Source organism: Stomoxys calcitrans, chromosome 3, assembly GCF_963082655.1.
Source record: "Stomoxys calcitrans chromosome 3, idStoCalc2.1, whole genome shotgun sequence".
In the NCBI taxonomy this organism is placed as follows: domain Eukaryota; kingdom Metazoa; phylum Arthropoda; class Insecta; order Diptera; family Muscidae; genus Stomoxys; species Stomoxys calcitrans.
In genome coordinates this window covers 81,435,318-81,459,817 of record NC_081554.1, presented here as the reverse complement: position 1 = coordinate 81,459,817, position 24,500 = coordinate 81,435,318, and the positions used below count along the sequence as shown (strand labels likewise).

General features: G+C 39.6%; 1 protein-coding gene and 1 non-coding gene across 4 annotated transcripts in view; both read left to right on the top strand.

Moving 5' to 3' along the window:
* Positions 1–449: 449 nt before the first annotated feature.
* LOC106084944 (sodium- and chloride-dependent glycine transporter 1) overlaps positions 450–24,500 on the top strand; it is a 36,871-nt gene continuing 12,820 nt past the window's right edge. The window contains exons 1-4 of one of the 3 annotated variants that reach the window (XM_059365292.1): positions 450–616; positions 828–1,066; positions 22,122–22,253; positions 22,327–22,630. In XM_059365292.1, the coding sequence (XP_059221275.1) occupies positions 835–1,066; positions 22,122–22,253; positions 22,327–22,630 (668 nt within the window). In that variant the 5' untranslated portion in view covers positions 450–616; positions 828–834. Of the gene's footprint in view, positions 1,067–22,121; positions 22,254–22,326; positions 22,631–24,500 lie in introns of all 3 variants that reach the window. The other 2 variants (XM_059365291.1, XM_059365293.1) reach the window with 2 other exon arrangements.
* On the top strand, positions 14,099–14,302 carry Trnay-gua (transfer RNA tyrosine (anticodon GUA)). The gene is made up of 2 exons: positions 14,099–14,135; positions 14,267–14,302. It is a non-coding gene; the product is annotated as a tRNA-Tyr (tRNA).

Below are 24,500 nucleotides of genomic sequence, written 5' to 3'. Positions count from 1 at the left end.
ACTATTAACGGGTCTTAAAGGCATCTACTCAAGTTGACACCACGTGGAGGTCAGAGTCCACAATAAACGATTGAGGAGGAATCAAATTTGATCTGAACTGTGCCCAATTAAAAGCACTCAAAACCTTTATTATCCCCCACATCACCCTGAATGGAGAAGGTAGTAAAATGTTTTAATACCATACTAAAATATAATTAGATATATGGAACGACATTGAATAATTGATAGCACTCCAATATCCGCACCCGCATATAAATTTTGAATAATTTTTTTAATTTAAAGTATAACAAATGTATATGGTAATTAAATTTAACATTATGATGGTTTTGTGCTGATCTCTTCCTATTACGTGAACATTCGTTTTTCTTCGAGTGTATCATGGAACGAAAAATTAGGTACATGTAAGAAATCCCACAGTGAAAGAGAAGTTCATTAGTTCCAATTTAGTCAACGTCGTGATTTCAAGTGAATAGAATGTGTGAATAAATCTTGCTTCAAAAAGTGGTGATACAAAAATTATGTTGTTTTAAAGAAAAGGAAATTTTTCGAAAATCGAGAATTTAACCAAAGAAAAGTGAAGATTAATATTTGCTTATGCTGTTGTATTAGGCAAAAGGTGGTTTTAAAACTCTTGCCATAAGCAGAGCAACGATAAGGGGCATTAGCATCTGTCCCCTAGTTGGTATTTAAAATAGTTTCGTTTGGCCTATTTGATTGAGTTTTTATTTCTCGTGAATTGTGAAAAGCAAACAGAAGACATCAACCCAAGGCACTTGGATACAAAAATAATACACACCAGGAAATTTTAATTGTAATTTATTTTAAAGCATCCAGATGCCAAGTGTAAAACAGCAACCACATCTTAATGATGCTTTGTTGAAAAAAGTTCATAATGAAAATCGCACTGGTCGAAATTCAACATCAGCGACAAATGCAAAATATGATCCAGATGAGGATCGTGGCAGATGGGCGTCAAAAACGGAATTTCTTCTTTCTTGTTTAGGATATGCCATCGGTCTGGGCAATGTATGGCGCTTTCCATATTTATGCTATCGCAGTGGTGGTGGTAAGTAAATAAGTGTGTAGTTTATAGAAAACAAGTAAAAGCTAAGTTCGGGCTAAGTTCGGCCGAGCCGAATCTTAGAAACCCATCACCTTTGATTCTGCAAAAAATTCCATATATACCGATCAAGAGATCGGTATATACGGGAGCTATATCAGATTATAGACCTATTTGACCTGCAAAATTTTAGACAAATCGGACAAAACTTGCTGCTTCCAGGGACTGCAAGATGTCAAATCGGGAGATCGGTTTATCAATAAATCCCCTAATAATAGTATTTTAAAAGCAGTAAAAATGTGTTAAGTTCGACCGGGCCGAACCTTGGATACCCACCATCTCCGGTATATATGTGAACCACTTTTCATCAGAATCCGGTGAAAAGTGCATGATTTATGCCCCCATAGCAGCTATATATACGGAGTGCTCTAATAAGTACAAGCCATTATTCAATTTTGTAGAACAAAATATTGGTCTTTTTGGTAGCTATATCCAAATATAGACCGATCTGAAGCATATAGGACACGGGTGTTGAAAAGCCTAACATAAGTCATTGTGTCAAGTTTCAGCGAAAATTTCGACGACATCGGACAATAAATGCGCCTTTTATGGGCCCAAACCTTAAATCGAGAGATCGGTCTTTATGGCAGCTATAACTAAATCTGGACCGATCTGGGCCAAATTGAAGAAGGATGTTGAAGGGCCTAACACAACTCACGGTCTCAAATTTTGGCAAAATCGGACAATAAATGCGGCTTTTATGGGGCCAAGACTTAAAATCGAGAGATCGGTCTACGTAGCAGCTTTATTCAAATCTGGAATGATCTTAGCCAAATTGAAGAAGGCCCTATCACAACTCACTAACTATCGGCGACATTGGACAAAAAAGCGCCTTTTATTGCCCAATTCCTAAACCGAGAGATCGGTCTATATGGCAGCTATATTCAAATCTGAACCGATCTAGGCCAAATTGCAGAAGGGGTTCGACGGGCCTAAAACAACTCACTGATCCAAATTTCAGCATAATCGGATGATAAATGTGGATTTTATGGCCCTAAGATCTTAAATCGGCGGATCGGTCTATATGGGGGCTATATCAATATATAGTTAAATATAGCCCATCTTCGCAATTAACCCGCCTATGGACAAAAAAGAATTTGTGCAAAGTTTCAGCTCAATATCTCTATTTTTAAAGACTGTAGCGCGATTTCCACAGACAGACGGATAGACGGTCGGAAATGGATATTTCGATGTGTTGTAAACGGAGTGACAAAATGAATATACTCCCATTCCTTCGGTGATAGGTATAACAAGTAAAAGCGTGCTAAGTTCGGCCGCACCGAATCTTGGGAAACCACCACCACCATAGATTCTGCTAACCAGCAAAAATTAAAGCTTCTAGGAACCGATTAAGGATGATCGAAAGACCGGTTTACATGGAAGCTATATCAGGTTATAGACTGAATCGGACAATACTTGCCACAATTGTTGAAAGTCTTAACAGAACACTACATGCCAAATTTCAGTCAAATCGGACACAAATTGTGGGTAGTAAGGGCGCAAGTTCGTTGATCGAAGGTTTATAATAACAGAATTTATGGTGAAGGAATCCTTGAGGAGCTTCAAACCATTTAGGTCACCCGGACCTGATGGGATATTTCCGGCGTTACTACAGACAGAGGCAGACTATCTGGCGCCTCGTCTGGCCAAAATTTTCACAGCGTGCCTACACCTAAGCCCGGCAAGGCAAGTTATGCGACACCAAAGGCCTACAGACCCATAAGCCTTACATCCTTTGTACTCAAAACCATGGAATGTATTGTGGACACCATGAGAAAGAGTAGGACATCAAGCGAACTTCTCAAGTACATACGGCATGCCTATGTCAAGGGAAGGTCTGTTGAGACTGCCCTGCACGAGGCGGCATGCATTGACATCGAGGGGGCTTTTAACAATGTGCGGAGCGACACACTGATCCAATCCTTAGACCGGTCCTTAGAGACTGGATAAACCATATGCTAAGGAACAGGTGGATAAATTGTGTATCGCATGGCATAAATATAAGGGAGAAAGTGGTACAGGGCATGCCACAGGAGGGCATTTTGTTAACCCAGAGAAGACTGAAATATGCCTGTTCACGAGGAAGACGAAGGTGGGCGAATTTAACGCACCACGTTTCCTCAATAAGACGATTTCGATATCTGACAAGGTCAAATACTTAGGTGTGATCTTGGACTGGAAACTGAATTGAGAGTGTCACATTCAGGAGAGTACTGAAAAGGCTCACAGATGTTGGGCACAAAGTAGATGGGCCTTAGGCTTGAAATGAAATGGGGATAATCCACTGGCCATACAGCAGCGTGATTGGACCAATACTTACTTACGCCTCAGTAGTTTGGTGGACTGTTATGGAGAAAAAGTGCAACATAAGGACCATACAACAGGTTCAGAGAACATGTCGTCTTGACATAGGCGGAGCGATGAGGACCACGCCCACTAGGCCACTGGAGACTATTCTAGATATACGACCCATTGTTATAAAGATTAAGTGTGAGGCTGCCACTGCAGCTATTAGACTTAAGGCGATGGGAGAATGGATTGAGGGTGGAAGCAGCTCATACCATCGCAGTATTATCGAGGCGACGATAGGAAACCTGGAAGGAAGTGGAGAGGTTTCTGATCGGATATCTGAGATGAACCTTAAAGTCGAATACGACGCACTGCTGTCATCGGCAGAGTCTTGGATTGACGGAACCCTAGTATTGCCATCTGGAAGATCATGTTACACGGATGGATCAAAGCTAGAGGACAGAGTGGGCCTGGGGGTTTACATTGAGAATCCAGGGACTGATATCTGTTTTAGACTGCCTGACCATAATACGGTCCTGCAGGTGGAGATCCGGGTGATCACGGAATGCGTAAAGTGGTGTGGTGCTAACGCGGGGACGTCGAGTCTGAACATCTTTACCGACAGTAAAATTAACATAAGGACAATAACAACCAGGACGGTAAGGTTGCGAACAGTCTTGCAGTGCAAGAAGGGGATTAACGCCTTCTCTGAGGATGGGAAAATCCGCATCGTTTGGGTGCCGGGCCATAACGGAGTAAGAGGAAATGAAAGGGCAGACGATTTCGCGGTGAAGGCCAGAGGACTGCCGTCAATAAACTTGGTTAACCCGAAGCCTTTCTGGTCGACGCAGTCCAAGTTAAGGGAGTGGGCGACGAATGCGCATGGAACATAGTGGAACAGCGAAATGGTCGGTAGGACGGCGAAAATCCTATGGGGGGATCCAGATCGTGAGAAGGCGAGGCTATTACTGAAAGGAAGCAAGAAGGAGGTAAGTATAGCTATTGTTATCATAACGGGACACATAGGACTACGAGCTTACTTATGTAAAATCGGTGCTGCAAGTGATAGCATGTGTAGGGCATGCGGGGAAGAGGATGACACGTTGGAGCATTTCTTTTGTCATTGCACGGCTTTCGCGTCCAACAGGTACTTAGGTGGAGACACAATATCAGACATGAACCAACTTAGAGGAGTGGTATTGAAAACAATTAAGGATTTTGTGGATTTTGAGCGCACAACAAGCCGATTACTGGCTTAGAAGTATGTCCATAGTGGCATGGGGCGGATTAATATCTGCACCCTCTTTTTAACCTAACCTAACCCAACTTGAGGACGCAAGAAGTCAAATCGGGAAATCGATTTATATGGGAGCTATGTCAGGTTATAGACCTATGTAGACCGTAGTTGGCACAGTTGTTGGAAGTCATAACAGAACACTATATGCAAAATTTCAGCCAAATATTAATATTTCGAGATGTTACAAACGGAATGACTAGATTAACATACCCCCATCCTATGGTGGTAGGTATACAAAATTAACCTGTTTTACGTGTTCGTATACTACAGTAAATTTAGCATAGATGCACCAAACTATTTAAATTTTGTTTTATCTTTTTAATAGTCTTCAGTTTTAGTATGGCAAAACAAGTAAAAGCGTGCTAAGTTCGGCCGGGTCGAATCTTATATACCCTTAACCATGGATGGCATTTGTCAAGTTCGTTGCCCTGTATCTCTTTACAGGCAAGCAAAGGATAAGGGATAAATGTTTTTGGAGCTGTATAAGGTTATAAACCGATTCGGGCCATGTTAAAGACTATTGTGCCAAATTTCAACAAAATCGGATAAGAATTACGCCCTCTAGAGGCTCAAGAAGTAAAATCGGGAGATCTCTATATGTGGGAGCTATATCAGGTTGTGGACAGATTCAGACCATATTTGGTTATAGACCGATTCAGAAAGTTGGAGGTCATTGCAGAAGTTATGGGCTTGGCATGGTTGTTAAAGACAAGTGTAAAAAATTTCAACCAAACCGGATAAGAACTACGCCCTCTAGAGGCTCAAGAAGAAAATCGGGAGATCGGTATATATGGGAGCAATATTAGTTTTTGAGCCGATTGGACCATACTTGGCACGAAAGTTGGAGGTCATTGCAGAAGTTATTGGCTTGGCTTGAATCTTTAAGGCTATTGTGCAAATTCCGACCAAATCGGATAAGAATTACACCCTCTAGAGGCTTAAGAAATAAAATCGGGAGATCGGTTTATATTGGAGCTATATCAGGTTATGGATTGATTTAGACCACATTTGGCGCGTTTGTTTGTAGAGGTCATAAATAAAGTGATTGTGCCTAATTTCAGCAAAATCTGATAATACTTGCGCCCTCTAGAGTCTCAAAAAATCAAATGGGGAGATCGGTTTATATGGGAGCTATGTCTAAACATGGACCAATTTGGCTCATTTACTATCCCAATCGACCTACCCTAATAGAAAGTATTTGTGCAAAATTTCAAGCTCCTAGCTCTACTCCTTCGAAAGTTCGTGTGTTTTCCCCAGACAGACAAATGTCAAGACTTTCAAGAATATATATTTATTGTATATATTTTATGGGGCCTTAGATCAATATTTCGAGGTATTACAAACGGAATAGAGAAGTTAGTATAGCCTCATCCTATTGGCTGAAATTTTGCACGTGGTTTTAGCATCACTTCCAACAACTGTGCCATGTATGGTCTAAATTGGTTGATAACCTGATATAGCTGCCATATAACCCGATCTCCCAGTGTGACACTCTGAGCCACTAGACGGCGCAATTTTTACTAGATTTACCTGAAATTTTGGAGGTGGTATTTTTCTATGACTTCTTATACCTATGACAAGTCCATATCGGTTAATAACTTTATTAGCTCATGTATATATTGAGAAATTTCATTCAAAGAACTTGACAAATGCTATCTATGGTGGAGGGTATATAAGATTCGGTCCGCCCGAACTATGGACGCTTTTTAAGACTGATTTTTTAACCAACATTCAACCAACATCCAACATTTAATCTGGTATCTCACGAATAAATGCTTCAACGTTGTTTTTTAATGCGTCAATTGAAGCGGGCTTGTCTGTATACGCTCAAAAAAACTTGACCCTCAACACTAGTTAAAATGAACTAAATTTGGGAAATATTGAACTTCCTATGGCACTATGGAATTATATGCTCGTTGTTAGTTCAATAATTTCTTAACAGCTACGGAATTGTTTGTACATAGTATTAGTTCACTTTAAATTTCTTACAAGTAATATATGAACTAATCAGCATTGAAATTAAAACAAAAAAAAATCTTTATTTCCGAACTCTTCGGAACATTCAATTGGAGATTTGCGGACACATCTTTATTTCACAACTGATTAAGTTCCGCTTGCCTCCAAGACAAAACTTTATCTTTTCCCATAGCAGAGAATTGAAACAAGAAACCTTCCGTTTACAAAGCAGACGCTCTACGCATTCATCCCCATTAGTATTGTTTGAATGTGACACTATTTCCTCATTTCAATATTTGCAACACAAAATCAAAACATTTACTTATTTTTTTTTTTCATCAAAGATGGTCATGCCCCTTTGTTTAGGTTTCACTTATTCTATTTATAGACACAATGTCAAACAAGTGGAAGGGAGTTTATTATTAAATTGTTCTTAATTTCAAGCATGTATTTATGAATTCAAGAAATGGAAATGATAATGAATATTTTAGCAATAATTAACTAAAAATTAAAATTTCTTTAATTAGTTTATTCGGTAATAAAATTCAGAAAATGTGTCATCAACGTTGATATGCTTTCATCCACGTTTAATAATCGTTTAAGGAGTTGTAAGCTATTTTCTCTATACTCATAGGTAGTTAGTTTTATTTGTTCATAGTTAATTTTCTAACTCTATAAGAATTTTTAACTAATCGTGGACAAATATCATGAACTTAAAAACATTATGTAATTTAACCATAGTTACAATAATAATTTTTCTGAGTGTAGACATGAGCTTTAACATAGCCCCATAAAAAAAAGTCTAAAGGCAATCTAGGCAGCCAATTGACCTGTCCCGAACGTGAAAAAAACGTGTGTGCTGTGTGGCATGTGGCACCGTCTCGTTGAAAACAAATGTCTTGCAAGACAAGTTTTTGCATTTTGGGCAAAAAAAGTTGGATATCATCTCACGGTAGCGCTCACCATTTACAGTTACGTTACGATTCCCATCATATTTGAAGAAGTACGGTCCAATGATGCAATCAGCCCATAAACCGCACCAAACTGTGATTTTTCTGGATGCATTGGTAGCTCTTGCAATGTTTTTGGCGTACCTTCACTCCCAAATAGACAATTCTGCTTATTTAGGTACCCATTGAGTCAAAAATGAGCTTCGTCGTTAAATGGAAGAAGCACGCGATGAACTTTCTTAAAAGAGCTCGCATCGAAATATGGTCAGGTTGCACGAAATTCGACACGGATATTGAGAGGTCTAATAAGAACAAGTCTTTGTTCAATTTTGTACAACAAAATATTGGTCTTTTTGGTAGACATATCCAAATATAGACCGATCTGAACCATATACGATACGGATGTTGAAAAGCCTAATATAAGTCGCTGTGTCAAATTTCAGCGAAATCGGATTATAAGTGCGGCATTTATTGGGTCAAGAATTAAAATCGAGAGATCGGTCTATATGTCAGCTATATCGAAATCTGAACCGATCTGGGCCAAATCGAAGAGGGCTGTCGAAGGGCCTAACACACCTCACTCTTCCAATTTTCAGCGAAATCGGACAATAAATGCGCCTTTTATGTGTTAAAAACCTTAAATCGAGAGATCGGTCTATATGGCAGCTATATCCAAATCTGTACTGATCTGACCCAAATTGCAAAGTTGTTGAAGAGCCTAATGCAACTCCCTGTCCCAAATTTCGGCGAAATCGGACAATAAATGCGCCTTTTATTGACCCTAAACACTAAATAGAGAGATCGGTCTATATGGCAGCTATTTCCAAATCTAGACCGATCTGGGCCAAATTACAAAAGAAGGTTGAAGGGCCTAACACAACTCACTGTCCCAAATTTCGGCGATGTAGGGAGACTTAAAATAAACCATTGTTTTAAATTTCATCGAAATCGGGTAATAATTAAAGCTTTTATGGCCTTCAGACCCTTTATGGGGAGATCGGTTTATATGACAGCTATATCTAAATATAGTCCGATCTGAACCATATTTACGTGAGATGTCGGGAGGCTTAAAATAACCCACTGTGTAAAATTTCAGCGAAATCGGGTAATAAATAAAGCTTTATGAGCTGCAGACCCTTTATCGAGAGATCGGTCTATATGGCAGCTATATCTAAATATGGTCCTCTCTAATCCATATTTAGGTCAGATGTCGGGAGGCTTAAAATAACCCACCGTTGCAAATTTCAGCAAAATCGGGTAATGGTATATCGGTCTATATGGTAGCTATATCTTAATATAGTCCGATCTGAACCATATTTTGGTCAGTTATCGGGAAGCCTTAAATTACTCACGATTTCAAATTTCAGCAAAATCGGATGAAAAATAAAGTTTTTATGGGCATTAGACCCTTCATTGGAAAATCGGTCTATATAGCAGTTATATCCAAATATGGTCCGAATTGGCCCGTTTAAGAACTTAACCAGCGTGCATTAAAAAGACGTATCTGTGCCAAATTTCAGCTCAATATCTGAACTTTTGAAGGCTCTAGAGTGATTACAACAGACGGACGGACAGACATACGGACATCGTTAAATAGTCTTTTACGACGATCCGAAATATATTGGGTTGCCCAAAAAGTAATTGCGGATTTTTTAAAAGAAAGTAAATGCATTTTTAATAAAACTTAGAATGAACTTTAATCAAATATACTTTTTTATACTTTTTTTCTAAAGCAAGCTAAAAATAACAGCTGATAACTGACAGAAGAAAGAATGCAATTACAGAGTCACTCAAGTCAAGCTGTGAAAAAATTTGTCAACGCCGACTATATGAAAAATCGGCAATTACTTTTTGGGCAACCCAATATATACTGTGTAGGGTCGAAAATTGATATTTCGATGTGTTGAAAACGAAATGACTAAATGAATATACACCCTATCCTACGGTGGTGGGTATAATAACCAAATCCACGCGCGAATATCGAAACGCCTAACAAACAACAAAAACACAAATAGACTACCGAAAAATATACAACACCAATAGCAACATGCAGACGCACACATTGTTTTTCTTGGGAATTTTTCAAAAGAGATCAACATATCTCCCTCACACCGTTTCACCACACAAAGGCCTTTTATTTGTCCTCTCTCAGTTGTGTATTTGCTTCCTACTCCTCACCCCCTTTCGTGTGTTGATGTTTCCTCTCTGGTTCTTTTGTCGCTTACTCACATTGCTTAACACTGGGCAGTGGACAGGGTTCACAACAACGTTAAAGTACGTTTAAACTGGCCACAAAATTCGGATTTATGGCCTTTTCGAGATTTAAGTGCTAAATCCTGTGTTTTTTTTGCTGGTTTTACCATACAAAAATAAATCCCATTTTTGCAGCATTTATTTTTAAAAATTAAGATAAACCCGATTTTATGACTGAATAATCGATAAAAGTACCAAAATATGCAACTGTTTTCAAGAATTGTGTGTGATATGCATATTAATGTATACATGTATGTCTCTTAAATCACTTCAATCCCTAAAAACGCAGTGTAAACGGACAGAATGTGTTTTTGGATTTTGTTAAATCCAGATCATAAAAATTTCAATGTGATTGTGCTAGTAGGTCACTTGCCCAGCTGATGGAATTGTCCAATTTCAGAGTTGTATCCAAATCTCACTAAAACGTCAAAACCTTGGTTTGGTTGTTTTTACATTTCCGTTGTTTAAATTTATAATTTGGTCTTGTGGCTGCTACACATGATAATGCAAATAAAAACTAAAATGTTCATTAGGAAGTGTCCAGAAATTTGACAGCCTAGTGGGAATTTAGGCCACCATCACCACAGGGTTGTATCGTTGATTTTATTGTTATTGGACAAGTGACCCATTGAACCAGACAAGGGATTCGAGTCTGTTCACCTCATTCCACACGGCAATTTGTTTTTGTTTTCTGGTAGAGAGTACGTTGAATGGGTACAAAATACATTTCGCCAACATAAGAGACTTGAGATCTAATTTCTTTGCAGTACATTCGCGCCTTAATTACCATCGCCTTGATGTACTAGCTCTATGTGAGACACAGGTGCGAGAGGATGCAGATCCAATGCATTTTCACGTTCTTGGATATCACACTCTCGCCCTTTTTATACCCTCCACCATAGGATGGGGGTATACTAACTTCCTCATTTTGTTTGTAACACTTCGAAATATGCGTATAAGACCCCATAAAGTATATATTCTTGATCGTCAAGACATTTTAATTCGATCTAGCCATGTCCGTCCGTCCGTCTGTCTGTCGAAAGCACGCTAACTTTCGAAGGAATAAAGCTAGGTGCATGTAGTGTTTTGGTGTCACTTCCAACAACTGTGCTTAGTATGGTTCAAATCGGTTCCTAACCTGGTATGCCATATAAACCGGTCTTGGATCTTGACTATTTGAGCCTCTAGAGGGCACAATGCTTATCCAATTTGGCTGTAATTTTGCACGAGGTGTTTTGTTATGACTTCCAACAGCTGTGCTAAGTATGGTAACCTGGTATAGCTACCATATAACCGATCTGGGATCTTGACTTTTGAGCCTCTAGAGGGCGCAATTCTCATCCGATTTGGCAGAAATTTTGTACAATGGCTTCTCCCATGACCTTCAACATACGTGTTCAATATGGTATAGCTGCCATATAAACCGATCGGGGACCTTGACTTTTTGAGCCTCTAGAGGGGGCAATTCTCATCAAATTTGGCAGAAATTTTTTACAATGGCTTCTCCCATGACCTTCAATATACGTGTCCAGTATGGTCTGAATCTCCGATTTTGCTTTTTGAGCCCCTACAAAGCGCAATTCTTATCCGTTCAATTAATTTATGTTCCGAATCGAACTATAACTTGATATAGATAGGTCCAGTTCTTATTCATTATTTTTTTTTGTTTGCCTAAAAAGAGATACCGCGCAAAGAACTCGACAAATGCGATCCACGGTGGAGGGTATATAAGATTCGGACCGGCCGAACTTAGCACGCTCCTACTTGTTATTTCTCACAGAGGTCTTGTGGTACATGTCCGTAAAGATGTATTGTTCCAAAGACGGCAACACCTGGACTCGCAGCATCCAGAATTTGGCTCCCTATGGCTAAAATTCAGGATTGGATCACATGCTTCATTTCGGATTTTTATAAAGAAGCCCAAACACGTAAAGGGAAGTTTTTGTTTACGGCTTCGAAGCTCTTTCCGATTCTATAACGAGAATTTTGGAGGATTTTCCGGACAGTAAAATCGTTGTCACTGGGGATTTTAATGTCCATAACTCCTCTTGGCTTTCCCCCTCTGGCCACACGACTTCGGAGTCCAGAGGACCAATATTCGCATCCTGAAAAGTACGAAGTTAATGTTCTTACACATCTTGGAAACTCCAATCATGGTATTATTTCACCATATTTTTCTCATTCTACCCTTCGTGCGGCTTTATCTCAATTATTTCTTCCGCAATTTCGGTTGGAAGCTTTACTTTTTGGTTGTGACGTGGGTAGCTTTAGCTTAGATAGAAAGCTATAACCTTTCCAAGGTTATGGAGAGCATGGTAAATTACCATCTCGTGAGATACTTAGAGTCCAATGGTCTTCTTAGCGAACGACAATATGGGTTCCGCAGAAATCGCTCCACGGTTGACCGGATGGCATTCCTGTCTGAACGTTGGAGTCGCTCACCAGTTCGGTGAGAGTAAGGTTGTGGCTCTGGATATCTCCAAGGCATTTCATAGGGTCTGACATGGTGCACTCCTTTCAAAGCTTGTCGCTTTTGGTGTTCGTTTTATATAGAGTTTCCTCAGAGATCGCACTTTAAGAGTTGTTGTAGATGGGTTCTCATCTGACGAATATAGATAAACCGCAGAAGTACCATGTTAACAAACAGTGACATTTTGTTGAAAAGTGTGTGGAAAGGATGTAGTGTTTATTGACATTTGTTTTAAATCTCTGGATGTCAAAGTGGATAGGAAAAATATTAGCCGAATATCGATTACATATACGAACGGTTCGGGCGAAATAAGAATTCTCTCTATAAAGCATTTTGCGGTCCACTGGCCAATCAATTACAAACGGGTGTGAGTTCCAGCAATGTCAAGTATCCCCGACAAACATCCTTACATCAGGTATAAGAAGACGAATATCAGACGACCACACCATGAAAGTATCGATAGAAACAACGCAGATTGCGACTATGTTCAAGGGAGGCAATAGAGTTGGATACCATACTGTTCCCAATCAACGCCATCGCTCGCCTCTGTACACGGTCCAGTAGCTCCAGGGATGAGTTTGAAGCTCCAGCCCATACATGTGAGTTGTACTCCATTTTCGGCCATATGAAAGTGGTGTAGATGTTAAGAAGATTAGACGGAGTGAAGTAATTCTTACACCGTTTAAGGAAGCCTAAACACATGAATGCTTCTTTCGACACTTCAAATACATGTTTAGCCCAACGGAAATCACTTTGTATTTTCATGGCCAGAACATCAAGAGCTTCTGATTGCTCAACATCTATAGCGTTAATAGACAAAGATGTTCGTAAACGGTCAGCGAATCGTTTGTGTGACAACAAGCAGCACTGAATCTTCCGTCCATTAAAATCTGCTGTAATGATTCGACCCCACACAGAAATGGCCAGCAAATTCTGGCAGAGTGTATCATCCATAACCTGCCTCTTTGTCCTCAATCTCTCGAAGACTCGGCCTATGGTCGAATGAGTACGAATGACAGAGATGACTGTCATGCGCAAATGAGTTGTTCGGTTCGATGTCTGACCCAACAGATCGTTGATGAAAATAAGAAAAAAAGAGAAGGAGAAAGAACAGAGCCCTGCGGCTTACGTTCGGAATTAATCTTCGAACAAAAAAAAAAAAAACTTACGATAACGGATTCGAGAATTAGGCCCCTGTACAAATTAACATAGACAGACGGACATAGCTAAACCGAATCAGAAAGTGATTTTGATTTGATCGGTATACATACTTATCAATGGGTCTAGCTCTCATTCGTCTGGGCGTTACAAACAAATGCAATTAGCTATAATACTCTGTAGGGTATTATAAATATAGGCTCTATATCTCCCATTCTCTCTACCATTAAGTAGTATACAATAATTTGAGGAATTTTTAGTTTGCACTCATGTTGTTACGTTATAATGCCTTATACAACGCTTGTGGTGTTGGGCATACACATTTCGCGGGTCTTATGATAAAAAAGTAAGCTTTGTCTTTCCCTTTTGTGAATAAGCATAAGTTAAAAGCTCATTAAATTATTCACCACACATGGATAGTCTCACATTGTAGTAGGTATAACACTTTAACAGTGGGGAAAAGCGCTGTGCTCTTCCAGGGTTGTGACTCTGACTTAAATGCGCATGCCTCATAATAAGGCTATATTTAGCAATATTGTGTGTGGCGTGTTGATGACCTGTGTGTAAATTGCTCACACAGTAGCTTGTCTCGCGAATGTGCATTGCCTTCGATAGCTCAGTTGGTAGAGCGGTGGACTGTAGTAAAAACCTATCTTGAGTTGTTATAAATGGAATGTGCTGGTTCGAGGCAATTTGCCAACTTCTGCAGTCGCTTGTTGCAATTGTTACTTGGTCCTCGCTTCTGCTATACACATCTTAAAACATCAATTGACATCCATAGGTCGCTGGTTCAAATCCGGCTCGAAGGAAATGTATTTTTAAATATAGCCCAAGAAACGAAATGATCAAATTATATTTTTTTTTTTTTGAGTATGGAAGAAATACTAATTTCGTAATTTGGACTTTAAGACATCGAATTAAATCAAAAAATGTCAAGACGACATTGAGTGAACTTTTAAGATGACTTCGTCTTAAGAATTTAGGAAAGCATGGCATTTGGCATTTTGTAATAATTGGAGCTTCTAGGTCTTTAAGAAGTTTTTTTTAAGGGTTTGGTTATATGGTGACTATTTCGGAAAGAAAAATTTAGACATCAAGGGACTTAGGGTAATACTAACTACCTAATTTTCACTAGAGTTAGTTCAACATCTAAAGCAACATAGATATTACAGAACAATGAAAGGGCAATAAGATGAATAGTCTTCTCTAGCAACTTCTACAACAAGCTACAGGTGAAGGATAGAATTCTTTGTTACATAAATAGGATCGGTGAAGGATATACTACCATACAATCTTATAAAAATACAATTTCTGTTTGTTTGTTTGTCCGTCCGGTTGTTTGTTTGTATAGACTGAAAAACGACTGAACCGATCACCTTGAAATTTTCACAGATTGTGTAAGTTGGTTTGGAAGGAAACACAGGCTATATAATTTTTTGATATTGGGAGGGGGGCGGTCCCTTCCCCTTACCCCAAAAGTACTACCCAAAAATAAAAGTGAACCGATCGGGACAATATGGAATTCAAATGAAAGGTATTCAAGAGTAGAGTACGCATTTCATAATAAAACTTGGGTCCAAGTGCCAGGGGGGCCGCCCCAGCCCCATAACCCCTTAAAATAGGTTTATTTGACGATCATGACAATATGGGACTCAAATGAAAGGTATTCGCGAGTAGATTACGAATATGGCTAGATATTAGGAATAATCTTTTTAATTTATTGATAGCGGAAGGGGGCGGACCCTCCACCGTTACCCCATAAACTCCACCCAAAATCTAAAGTGGGCCGATAAGGACAATCTGGGTATCAAATGAAAAGTATGCGGGATTAGATAACGAATCTGTCATACAAATTCATGTCGAAGTATAGGAAGTCACCCCGCCCCCACAAAAACGCCCAAAATGGGCACATTAGTCAATCACGGATATATGGGACTCGATTTGTTTGTTCCGTATAGACTGAAAAACGAAATTTCTCGCTTATAGTGTTGGTTGGTCTGGATGGAAACATAGGCTATATAATTTTTCGGTATCGGAAGGGTGACGGACCGTCCTCCTTATGCCAAAAACACAACCCAAAATCGAAAGTGGACCTATCGGGATAATAAAGGCATCAAATGAAAGGAATTGGAGTGTAGAATACGAATATGGTATTGAAATTTGTGTCTAAGTACCCATCGGGCCGCCCCAACCCCAAATCTCCCCCCAACAGACATATTGAACGTCCATTTCAATATGGGCCTCAAATGAAAGGCATTCGGGAGTAGATTTTGAATCTGGCATACTAAATCAGATCGAAGTATAGGGGGCCACGCCAACCCAACCGACTATATGATACTTGGCTGAACCGATTTTCTTAAAATTTTCATAGATTGTGTACGTTGGTCTGGAAGCAAACATAGGCTATATCTTTTTTAGATATCGGGTGCAATAGAAAACTATTGCTTTAATAATTATTTGCACACGTAATGGATTTATTTCTACAAAATAACGTTTAATTTTGTTAATTTTTGGACAATTCTATAAAGAAAATCTGTCAAATGAACTTATTTCAAAGCTTTAACAAATTTAGTGAATGCTGGCGTAAGATTAAAAGGGCATTACAAATGAGTTATATCATTTCCGCCGAAAATAGCGCACTTATACTTGAGTTCAGTCATTTTTTTTAAATAATTTCTTAATCGTAAGTAGCTTTCGATTTCAGAAATTTATTGAATTAATTTTTTCGAGCGCAATATCATACGCAAATTCAAAAATCGAGTTTCTGTTTCTGTGTACAATAATTCTTCTTAAACAGGTCCTACGAATTCTAAGTGCCGTTGAACTAGAACATATGAATTTATAATCTACTCCACCACAATGATAGAGGGAATTATTATTTTTGCATTTGTTTTCAACACGAAGAAAAAGTGGTTAAGTATACCCATCGACTTGCAACTACTCTTTAATTCTGTCATGTACTTCAGAGATCATGTTACTGATCGCACTAATGATAATGATGAGTTTGGGGAATATCTATTCGGATTTAAATACAAAATTTTAGTAGTATTCAAAGAGGGAAGTGTAGCATTGTATATAGCATGCGTTGTCCAAATTTAGCTTCACTTTATGGTTATACCTTACACTACCACTGTGGTACAGGGTATTATAGATTTGTGCATTTGTTTGCAACGCTAAGAAGGAGAAGAGCTAGATCCACTGATAAGTATACCAATCTACTCAGAATCACTTTCTGATTCGATTTAGCCATGCTCGTCTGTGAGTCTATGCATTCTGTTGATCAAAGTGCAGGCCGTATTTGTTGTCCAATCATCACGAAATTTTCCACATATCACTTTTTTGGCTCAAGGACGAACACTATTGAGTTTGATAAAAATCGGTCAAGATTAAGATATAGCTCCCATATATATGTATCGCCCTATTTGCACATAAAACGCCGTAGTAGCTACAATTTTCGCCCGATCTGCGCACAATTTGGCACGGATTGTTTTGTTACGGATCTTAACATATATGCGAGATTTCATCAAAATCGGTTCAGATTTGGATGTAGCTCCCATACATATTTATCGCCAGATTTGCACTTATATGGCCGTAGTAACAAAAATTTTCAAATGATCCGTTTAATAGTTGGTTCATATTTAGATATAGCGCTCATATACTCTCATTTATAATTGTATTAAAAAACCTTACTGGTTTTTTAATTCAATTTGGATTCAGTGCACGTTTTAACCTTTATTGATCCGGCGATTATTGGATAAGGAGATTAATAAACCAGTAAGAAAAGGCAAAAGTCGGGCGGTGCCGACTTTATAATATCCTACACCTACCCTATAGGTAAAAAGTGGGAGCTATGTCTAATACTGAACCAATTTTGATGGACCCCACTGGATGTTTTCAAATGGGTTATTAAACAATCCGTATCACATTTCGAGCAAATATGTTCAAACTGTAATAACTGCGGTTCACAAATGACAACATTATTGCAAATTACCCAAAATTTGATAATATGGTACTCGTCGCGAAAAGCGTTGTGCACAATTTTGGCAAGATTGGTCAAAAAATGCTCTTGCAGTGGCTCTAGAAGTGAAAATCGGGCGATATACATATATGACAGCTTTATCTAAATCTGAACCGATTTCTATGAAATCCATCTATAATATCGAGAGTCAAGAGAAAATCATTCCTGCCATATTTCGCGAGAATTGATTAAGAAAAGACCATTTGATTGCAATATTACTGCAAATTAAACGAACATATATATGGAGCTATATCTAAATCTGAACCGATTACGAGCAAACTTTATAGACATTGTGGAAGTCGTCGAGGAAAACGTTGTAAAAAATTTTGGGAAGATTGGTCAATAAATGCGCTTGCAGTAGCTCTAGGAGTGAAAATCGGGCGATATATATATATATGAGAGCTATATATAAATCTGAACCGATTTTCATGAAATTTGCCAGTAATGTCGAGAGTCAAGAAAAAAATCCTTCCTTACAAATTTCAAGAGAATCGGTTAACAAATAGCCATTTTATTGCATTTTTAACTGCAATGGGAGCTATATCCAAATCTGAATCGATTTCTTGAAATTCACTTGTAATGTCGGGATCCATAACAATATCCTTCCTGCTAAATTTCGAGAGAATCGGTTAACAAATTGCCATTTTATTTCAGTATTACTGCAAATCGGACGATCATATATATGGGAGCTATATCCAAATCTGAACCGACTTTTTCCAATTTCAATAGGCTTCGTCTCTAGGCCGAAAAACATGTCTTTATCAAATTTTAAAACGATCGGATGAAAACAGCGACCTGTACTTTGTACACAAATTAATATTATGGACCGACGGACAGACAGGCAGACAGACAGACATAGCTAAATCGAATTATAAATTGATTCTGAGTCGATTATTATACTTTTCAATGGATTTATCTCTATTCTGGGTGTTACAAACAAATGTACTAAGTTATAATACCCTGTAACACAGTAGTGGTGTAGGGTATAAAAACAAATGAAAGCGTACTAAGTTCGGTAGGGCCGAATTTTATATACCCTACACCATGGATTTAAGCATGCTGATTGCATTTTAAAAGTTCGTTGTATATCCTACTCTTTATCATGGTATCCACAATACGTTCCACTGTTCTAAGTAAGACCTTTGATGTCGCATAACTTGTCTTGCCGGACTTGGGTCCGGCCTTCTGTTATGCCATGCTTTCGGAGTATATGGAAGTCCTAGACACGCTATAAAAAAGTGGCGCTAGATAGTCGGCCTCCTTATGTTGTAACCCGGGAAATATTCCACCGGGTCCTTGTGACTTAAATAGTCTTAAGATCCTCAACGATGTAATGATAAGCCATCGATCAGGATTCCAGTGTCTCCGTGGGTCCCTTCGCACAGTGGGAGAACATCGAAAAAACTAGTAATAAATATGTCTTTATAATTCTTTTTTAATTTTGCAGATAAAAGGGTCCTTAATATGCCAAAAGTAATTTCTGCCTTAACTTTTTTACATAAATCGCCAAAATACCCCTTTCGAGGAAGATGCTTTCATACGACTCCTCTAAGTTGGCTTATGTCTGTTATTGTGTCCCCACCGGTGTCTATAAGCCGCGAAAGCCGGGCAATGACATAGGAAATGCTCCAACGACTCATCTTCTTCCCCACATGCCCTACACATGTTATCACTTGCCGCACCGATTTTGCATAAGTGAGCTCGTCCCACTATGCGTCCCGTTATGACACCAAAAGCTATACTGACCTCCTTCTTACTTCCTTTCAGTAATAGCCTTGTCATCTCACGATCCTGATCACCATATAGAATTTTCGCCGTCCTACCGACTGTTTCGCTTTTTCACAATGTTACATGGCGTTTGGCGCCCACGCCCTTAAATCGGACTGCGTCGACCCGAAAGGCTTGAGATTAATCAAGTTTATCGACGGCAGTTCTCTGGCCTTCACTGCCAAATTGTCTGCCTTTTCATTCACCATTACTCCGTTATGGACCGACACCCAAAAGATGTGGATAGTTCCATCCTCAGAGAAGGCTTTAATCTCCTTCTTGCACTGCAAGATTGTTCGTGACCTTACCGTCCTGGTTGTTATTGCCCTTTTGGCCATTTTACTGGCCGTAAATATGCTCACACTCGATGTCCTCACGTATTCCGTGATCTCCCGGGTCTCCGCCTGCAGGTTCGTTTTATGGTCAGGAAGTCTCAGTCCCTGGGTTCTAAATGTAAACTCCCAGGCTCATTCCGTCCACAAGCTTTGATTCATCCGTATAACATTATATTACAGACGGCAGTACTAGGGTTTTGTTAGTCCAAGACTGTGCCGCTGGCAGCAGTGCCTCGCACTCGACCTCAAGTGTCGTCTCAGGTATATGATCGGAAACCTCCTCCCTTCCTTCCAGGTTTCCTATCGTCGCCTCGATTATACCGCGATGGTATGAGCTGGTCCCATCAAACCTTGATTTTACTTGCCAACATGCATTCCGACATGCATTGCGTCGCAAATTAACTGCCCCATCCTTGATGAAGACCGTTGACTTTGTGAGCTGGGGGATGTGCTTCTTTCTGACCAGGTCAACCTTTGCGCCCTCCCAGGGAGTGTGGATACTTATGACTAGCTTTTTGACGGTTCAAAACATTCTGCTGACGCAAATCGCAGCGAAAAGATGTAGACCCTTTTCAGAGTTCCACACATGTTAGAAAATCTGCTCATTAACCTCAACCTCCACATGGGACCGATGATCTGGTGGAATCCTTTCGGATGCACTGCCGATATTGACGACTCCAAAAGTCAGCTCATCTTTGCTGTGCTTACTTGATACTCTGGCTCTAGAGGGCGGCTCCTCAGCGACCATCTTCCCCTTTCGTGATGGCTGTGTCGTGCTGTTGGAGGTCATAGTCTTCCTTGAAGACTCAGGGGCCGTGAGCGCTTCCTTCGTTCCCTCCCAGTTCTCCGCGACCAAACTTTGGTTTTTTTTTGCACAAGAAACCCAAAATGTTTACCGTCGCAAATTTACTGCCCCATCCCTTGATGAAGACCGTTACCTTTGTAAGCTGGTTGATGTCCATTTTTCTCACCAGGTCGAGCTTTGAGCCCTACCAGGGAGTGTGTATACTAGCTCCTTATTTGTATGGGTGGACCCTCTTCAGAGTTCCACACATATTCGAAAATCAGCTCGTTAGCCAGATCCTCGACTTGGGACCGATGATCTGTTGGAATCCTACCAGATGCACTGCCGGTATTGATGACTACATAAGTCAGCTCATCTCTGCTGTGCTTACTTGCTACTCTGGCGCTAGAGGGCGGTTCCGACATGCGTTAAGTCGCAAATTTACTGTCCCATCCCTTGATGAAGACCGTTGCCTTTGTGAGCTGGGGGATATCCTTCTTTCTCATCAGGTCAAGCTTTGCGCCCTCCCAGGGAGTGTGGATACTTCTGACGAGTTTTTTGACGGTATCAATACATTCTGCTGACGTAAATCGAAACTTAAAGATGTGGCCTCCATATTAGTAGTTCATCAATTGTATGGGTGGACCCTCTTCAGAGTTCCACACATGTTCGAAAATCAGCTCGTTAGCCAGATCCTCGACTTGGGACCGTAGATTTGTTGGAATCCTATCGGATGCACTGCCGGTATTGATGACTGCATAAGTCAGCTCATCTGTGTTGTGCTTACTTGCTACTTTGGTGTATGGGGGCGGCTCAGCGACCATCTTCCACTTCCGTGATGGCTGTGGAGTCACAGTCCTCCATGGGCCGTGCGCGCTTCCTTCGTTCCTGTTCCGAATTTGCCTCCCTCCGCAGGACACTATCTGGATTCTCCATTGCACGATGACTGGCTTAGTTTTCCCAGTGTTCTTGAAAGCAGGGAGCTCTTTTTCTTTTTCATCATTTTAGTATTCTTATGCTCTTCGGAAGATCTGAGCTCTTTCCAGCTTCATTAAAAGTGCCTGGAATGTCAGTTCTATTCCTTCCAGAATCCTGCTCTTCTACCCGATTGCACTGCCGATGCATACCCCTCTGTCTCCATCGTCGTGCGCCAGATTGCCTTCTAGGTTTTCTTGTGAGCTTAACAAAGTCCCCGCTCACTTTAGCCGTCATCTTTCCGTCCTCATTTCTCGATATTGATATTGTCGCTGACTGAATCTGAATCGGAAACACCACCTTTACTTAAAGGATGGGAAGGAACTGAGAATTCCTTTGGCTTATTCGTCTCTTCCTCATTAGTTAGTCTGACGACTGGTTGTGCGATTGAAGCTTTACTCTCGACTACTGGTGCTAAGGCACCCACTCCTATAGGAGGGGCGGACAACAAGTTATGGTCTGTTGCCACCACCGCAGCTGTTATGTCTTTGGAGTCCATTTTGAGTCTACTCCTGAAAGGAGGGACGGACAACAAGTTATGGTCTGATGCCACCACCGCAGCTGTTATGTCTTTGGATTCGTTTTGAGACCTACTCCTGAAAGGCTTTAAAATTTTTCATAATAAGTACCTATTTCAAGATACGGATATTTTTCTTCGAGGAGCGAAATGAAAACATGTCCTCTCCGCTCAACCATTACGACTGAACTCAACTTAGTATATTAACTTATTTTTGTATTTCCCATTTCAGGTGCTTTTCTAATTCCATACCTTTTAATGTTATTTCTCTGTGGTATTCCGTTATTCTTCATGGAGATTGTAATGGGACAATTTTCCAGTCTAGGCTTCATGGGAATTTTTCGTCTGTCGCCGTTGTTCAAAGGTACTGTAGATTCGTTAATAAATGTTGACTTTTTAAAATTTCTTATTTTATTTATTTTTTTCTCATAAAACAGGTGCTGGATATGCCATTCTGATAGTGAATTTAATCTGCACCATATATTATTCAATCATCATAGCGTATCCTTTAATGTTTTTGAGACATATCTTTTCTGCTAAATTGCCATGGGAGTCTTGTGAGAATGAATGGAATACAAATCATTGTATTGAAGTTACGGATGTGAGTTTAAAGCATAATTCTAATAATTATCTGTCTTATGAGAAATGCATTTGTAATGATTTGAGATTTTATTTGCAGATGGCCAAACATAATTTTACAACAAGAGGTGAATTTAGAACGCCAGCAGATGAGTTTTTTCAGTAAGTTTGCGTTTGAATACTTAAAACAAGTCAAATAGAAATCAATGCCCCAAACCTCAGGGGGCTAGATCAAATTATTCGAAATGCAATGTGCGTCTTCGAAGAAATAAGAATCAAACTTGGAACTTTTTTTGCTTGCTTGTCAATGCGAGTCACACATGCATCTGATGCTCTTACGATTCCTTTTCTCCGACATCCTCACAGCTCTTGCAGAAATCGTCACATGCAACCTGTTACGGTGCGGATGAGAGGTTGGTGTATGTAAAGGGTGATTTTTTTGAGGTTAGGATTTTCATGCATTAGTATTTGACAGATCACGTGGGATTTCAGACATGGTGTCAAAGAGAAAGATGCTCAGTATGCTTTGACATTTCATCATGAATAGACTTACTAACGAGCAACGCTTGCAAATCATTGAATTTTATTACCAAAATCAGTGTTCGGTTCGAAATGTGTTCATTCACCGTAACGTTGCGTCCAACAGCATCTTTGAAAAAATACGGTCCAATGATTCCACCAGCGTACAAACCACACCAAACAGTGCATTTTTCGGGATGCATGGGCAGTTCTTGAACGGCTTCTGGTTGCTCTTCACTCCAAATGCGGCAATTTTGCTTATTTACGTAGCCATTCAACCAGAAATGAGCCTCATCGCTGAACAAAATTTGTCAAAATTTGAACACATTTCGAACCGAACACTGATTTTGGTAATAAAATTCAATGATTTGCAAGCGTTGCTCGTTAGTAAGTCTATTCATGATGAAATGTCAAAGCATACTGAGCATCTTTCTCTTTGACACCATGTCTGAAATCCCACGTGATCTGTCAAATACTATTGCATGAAAATCCTAACCTCAAAAAAATCACCCTTTATATAAATGCAGTAAATATCAAATAAAAGCATTCTAAGTTCGGCCAGGACGAATCTTATATACCCTTCACCATGAATTGCATTTGTCAAGTTCTTTGAATGACTCTTTGAAATATATATGAGTCATATCAAGTTATTGGCCGATATGGCTATTGTAAGCAATAAAAAATTATCTCCTCCAAAATTTCATGCAAACTGAGTTATAATTGCGCCCTCTAGAGACTCAAAACGTCAAATTCGGAGATCGGTTTAAATGGCAGCTATATCAGGTTATGGACCGATTTAAACCATACTAGGCACATCTGCTGAAAGTCATACCAAAACAACATGTGCAAAATTTCAGCCAAATTGGATATTAATTGCGCCCTCCCGATATGAAGTCTAATCGGGAGATCGGTCTATATGGCAGCTATATCAGGTTATAGGCTGATTAAGACCATTCTCGGCGCAGCTGTTGGAAATTATATGAAAACAATATATATCAAATTTCAGTCAAATCGGATAAGAATTGCGGTCTCTAGTAGCTCAAGTATCAAATCGGAGGATTGGTTTAAATGGCTGCTATGTCAGGTTCTTAACCAACTTGGACCATGCTAAACACAGTTGTTGGAAATTATAACAAAACACCTCACGCAAAAATTCAGACAAATCGGATAAGAATTGAGTCCTCTTTATGCTCAAGAAGTCAAGATCCGAGATCGGTTTATATGACAGCTATATCAACAAATGGACCGATATTGCTCATTTACACTCCCGACTGACCTACACTAGCAGGAAGTATTTGCGCAAAATTTCAACTGCCTTGCATTATTCCTTCGAAAGTTAGCGTGTTTTCGTCAGACAGATAGACGGATGGACTTTACTAAATCGACTCAGAATGTCAAAACGATCATGAATACACATACTTTGTTGGGTCTCAGATCAATATTTCAATGTTTTACAAACGGAATGTCGAAATTAGTGTCTCCCATTCTATGGCGGAGGGTATAAAAGACGGGT